The sequence below is a fragment of the Arachis hypogaea genome, chromosome 19 (assembly GCF_003086295.3).
Source record: "Arachis hypogaea cultivar Tifrunner chromosome 19, arahy.Tifrunner.gnm2.J5K5, whole genome shotgun sequence".
Classification (NCBI taxonomy): domain Eukaryota; kingdom Viridiplantae; phylum Streptophyta; class Magnoliopsida; order Fabales; family Fabaceae; genus Arachis; species Arachis hypogaea.
The window spans coordinates 126,582,939-126,587,277 of NC_092054.1; the positions used below are offsets into that span (position 1 = coordinate 126,582,939).

Here is a 4,339-nt window from a genome sequence, read left to right on the forward strand (position 1 = left end):
CCTAGGATACTAGAGTCATAATGTCCAACATTTAGTGGTAATTCTTGGGGAGTTAGTTGACTCTTATTTCCATTAAAGCTAGCCTTTTATCAACTAGTTTGGTAAGTTAGTTAGGACCTATGGATTAAGGCCAATTATGCTTGCTTGACTTACTCCTCGATGTTTGGGATTAACAAAGCGAGACTAACTCATGATAATTACCATAGTTGTGGTTATGGCAATGATAATATTCCTTGGATCCTCATTCTCAAGTCAAGGCTCCTTTATGCATTTTACCATTCTCACTAGTTTTGATTTTACTTCCTTTTTGCTTGCATCAATTTCCAATTTTGAGCATTCCTTAGTTCTTTTATTTCTTAGTTCTTTTAATCTTTCGTTCTTTGATTTTACAAAACCCCTTTTTGTCATGAAAACCAAAAGTGTAGCACTCTCAATTGCATTCCTAGGGAGAACGACCCGAGGTTTAACTACTCTTGATCTCGGTTTATAATTGATTTGATAATTAAACTTTGATTGAGGATTGTTTGTTGGTCTAGACTATACTTGCAACAAGAATCTATATTTAGTGAAATTCTAACTAACAATTCTTCTCACATCAATGACTGAAGAAGAACTTCAAATTCTTTGTGTGATTGAGGTTGAAAAATTATTGCAAATGAATGGAAAAAGCTTGAAAGATTTTTCTCAAATGCCATTTCCTGATCAAGATTTGGTCTCTCAATTTTCAAATTCTATGATCATGAATGAGTTGAGTTATGATGTACATAAACTTCACGAAGAACATGCTTCAAATTTCAATAAATTGACAGACGAACAAAAATTTGTCTACCAGACAATTGTTGACACAGTTGCAAGTAAAAGACCTGGGTTGTTTTTTGTGTATGGTTTTGGTGGAACTGGAAAAACTTTTTTGTGGAAATTGTTATCTTGCTGTCTTTGTTCAGAAAGAAAAATTGTTTTGAATGTTGCTTCTAGTGGTATTGCATCTCTATTGCTTCCTGGTGGAAGGACTACACACTCATTATTTTGCTTCCCAATTGATTTGAATGAGGAATCCGTATGTAATATTAAGAAAGATAGCCAACGAGCAGAACTCATTTGTCGTGTTCTTTAATAATATGGGATGAAGCACCCATGATGAATAAATTGGCACTTGAAGCCGTTGACAGAACCTTTCAAGATTTAATAAGTTTGAATGCACCTTCATCTTGTGATATTCCTTTTGGTGGTAAGGTTGTTGTTCTTGGTGGTGATTTTAGGCAAGTGTTACCAGTTATTCCAAAAGGGACTCGTGCTGAAATAGTTATGGCCTCAATTAATTCTTTGATTCTTTGGAAATATTGTAAAGTCATGTGGTTAACAAAAAATCTTCGATTGCAAAGTGACTCTTTTGTGTCAAATTTTGACGAGGTTAAAGAATTCTCAGATTGGATTTTAAAATTGGTGAAGGTTCTTGTGGGGTTCAAAAAGAGGATGAAATTATTGTTGATATTCCAAGTGATTTGCTTATTTCTCCGACTGATAATCCTATTCAAGATATTGTTTCAGCTATATATTCAGATATTCATGTCAACCATGACAATGCTCTGTATTTTCAAGAACGTGTCATAGTTGCCCCTACTGTTGATATTGTACAGCAGATAAATGATTTTGTTGTTGATACTATTCCTGGATTAGAAAATGTTTATTTAAGTTCTGACTCTTTGTGTCAAAGTGATTATCAAAATGGGATTGAAGTTGATTGGTTGACAACTGAATTTTTAAACTAGATTACGTGTTCGGGAATACCGAAACATGTTCTTAAATTGAAAAAAGGTGCTCCTATTATTTTGCTAAGGAACATTGATCAGGAAAATGGATTGTGTAATGGAACTCGACTTATTGTTCAAGATCTTGGAGATAACATTATTGGTGCTGAGGTTGTTTCTGAAAGTAACGTTGGAGACAAAGTTTTTATTCCTCGGATGAATTTGGTACCGAGTGATCCTGGTATCCCATTCAAATTTCAGCGTCGGTAGTTTCAGTTAGTCTTTGTTTTGCAATGACTATTAATAAGAGTCAAGGAAAAACTTTATCTCTGGTTGGTATTTATCTACGATGTCCTGTTTTTTCTCATGGACAATTATATGTTGCCATATCTAGAGTGACAAAAAGATCAGGATTGAAGATATTATTGGCTAATGAAGATGATGAATGTTGCAACTCGACATCGAACGTTGTTTACAAGGAAGTTTTTCAAAAAATATAAGTTGGTAAGTGGTTTATTCAAAGTTTAATTACTTTGTCACTTCCTATATTTTTATTGAATTTTCATTAGGTTCTTATATTTTTTTTAATTGAGTTACTATACTGGTAAAACTGTAGAGACCGACTACGTAATTAAACCTTTATCAATACAAAAATTTTTGTTTCCTTTATAATTGTTTTTAGAAGGGTATATTTGTTTTCTTTTTAGTAATTGGTTGTTATATTTTTCATTCTCATAAAGTATCTTCATTTTCTTTTTTTTCCTTTTCTTTAACTTAATTAATAATAATGGCTTTTAAATTTAATATTTTTAGATCTATTTTAATTATTTCATATAGTTTAATAAATAAAAATATTTAGTATTTAAAAATGATAGTTATATTAATAAAAGATGAAGTCTGTTTAGAATTTTAATTTATTCTATAAATATTCTAAATACTAAATTTTAGTTTAATTCCAAAATTTTATTAATTCATTTTAAATACTTAAATTTAATTCATTTCTAATTGAAATTTAATTCATCATAAAATTCAATTCACTTTTATATAATTAATATAATATTGACTATTCTATTTTATTTTTGTATATTATTTTATTTTTGATTGAGTAAAAAAATATTGATGTGATAGAAAAATTTCAATCGGATTCTTTTTCAGATAAAAAGGTTATCGCTAATCCTCACTCACTTTTATGCCCTTCCAATTGCCTCACGCCTATAACCTCTTTTTCCACAGCTATCCTATTTTTCACTTTCTTACCCCATACCCTATAAACCCCTTTTCACTCCCCTTCTTATTTCAAGTGATGTTCCCGTTCTTCTTCTCAGGCAATGCATTTCATGTTTCTCAACAATTCTCGAATAGACCCAAAAAGGCTACGGTCTATATGGAAGAAGGTGGATGTCGTGGAACAATTTTGCCCTATGATTTTTACCTCTATGCTCTATAAGTTCCCTGCTGCAGCGTCCTCTCGGTTCTGATCATGGTGGCGATGAAGATCTTCTCTCTCCAATCTGGTGATGATAGAGGTGAAAATCTTCTATCAGATTAGGCAGTAGGGTTTACATTGATTTGATAATTGTTTGGGGTTACAGATCACCAAAGGCAAAAGGTTTGGTCTATACCTTCTAATGACATGATATCGTTGCCTATTTCATAGGTACTCTATTTAGATTTGTAGTTGCTTCTTCTATACCGTGTCTGTGTATACTGACTAAGATTTCTTTTTTAATGTGGAATTGAATGATGGATTAGGATAGATACTTCTTAGGGTTGCTGTTGACAATGATGATTCTATTAACTACTACTGTTCTTGATTCGAAATTCTTTTGGAGTAGGTGTGTCAGGGTTTTCTCTTCAGTTAGTTTAACTATTTTTGGAATTTGTTATTTCTGAGTTTCATATTTTGGTCCCAGGAAAAGTTGTTTTTTTTTTTGTTTTTTGTTACTGTGCGTTCTTTCATCTATGAGTTCTTATTTAAGATTGGCTATATCATGTCTTTGCTTGTGGTGCTTCTGGGTGATGGATGCAGGAAATGAAATCTTTGTGGTATCAACTGATTCACAACAAAGACTTCATAACATGATTCCTTGGAAAAAATGCTGGAAAATAACCATTAAGGTGAGTAGGATGTGGAGTTTATGTGATCCTAGAGAGGAGGCTAAGGAATCTACTTTCCTTCAGCTTGTGGTGATGGATAAAATAGTTAGTTATTATATATGTTTTGAGACTTTTTTTTAATGAGTGAGTTATCATATATGTTTTGAGACTTTTGTAAAATTTAAAAGTTTACTTTCTGGGGTCAGATTAAGTATATTTAAGTTTGTTTTGTTTTGAGCTGAATCAAATATTTGAATAGAACGTTTTTCATGTCTAGAAGAAGCTATATGAAATGTGGGAAATCGTATTTCATAGCTTTACGAATTCAAAGGTTTTTTTTGTAGTTATTGATTTGAAGTTTTTCTTAGTTTTTTGGTATGTATAATCTTATCTATGTAAACTAATATATGTATACTGCTTGATAGAATGTCTATGCGAATAATTTGAAAGCTAAATTTAATGCTATAGATCTTTACAAAATATATTTATAAATC

The 4,339-nt window shown here is 31.4% G+C and overlaps 1 protein-coding gene across 1 annotated transcript; it reads left to right on the plus strand.

The window, feature by feature from the left end:
* Nucleotides 1-598: 598 nt before the first annotated feature.
* LOC140182341 (uncharacterized) lies at nt 599-1,114 on the plus strand. The gene has a single exon (XM_072228508.1). It carries the CDS (start codon nt 599-601, stop codon nt 1,112-1,114), a length of 516 nt encoding a protein of 171 aa, XP_072084609.1.
* The last annotated feature ends 3,225 nt before the right edge of the window (nt 1,115-4,339 follow it).

Coding starts and splice junctions, on each gene's coding strand:
- LOC140182341 (XM_072228508.1), top strand. CDS start 599: ATGACTGAAGAAGAACTTCAAATTCTTTGTGTGATTGAGGTTGAAAAA.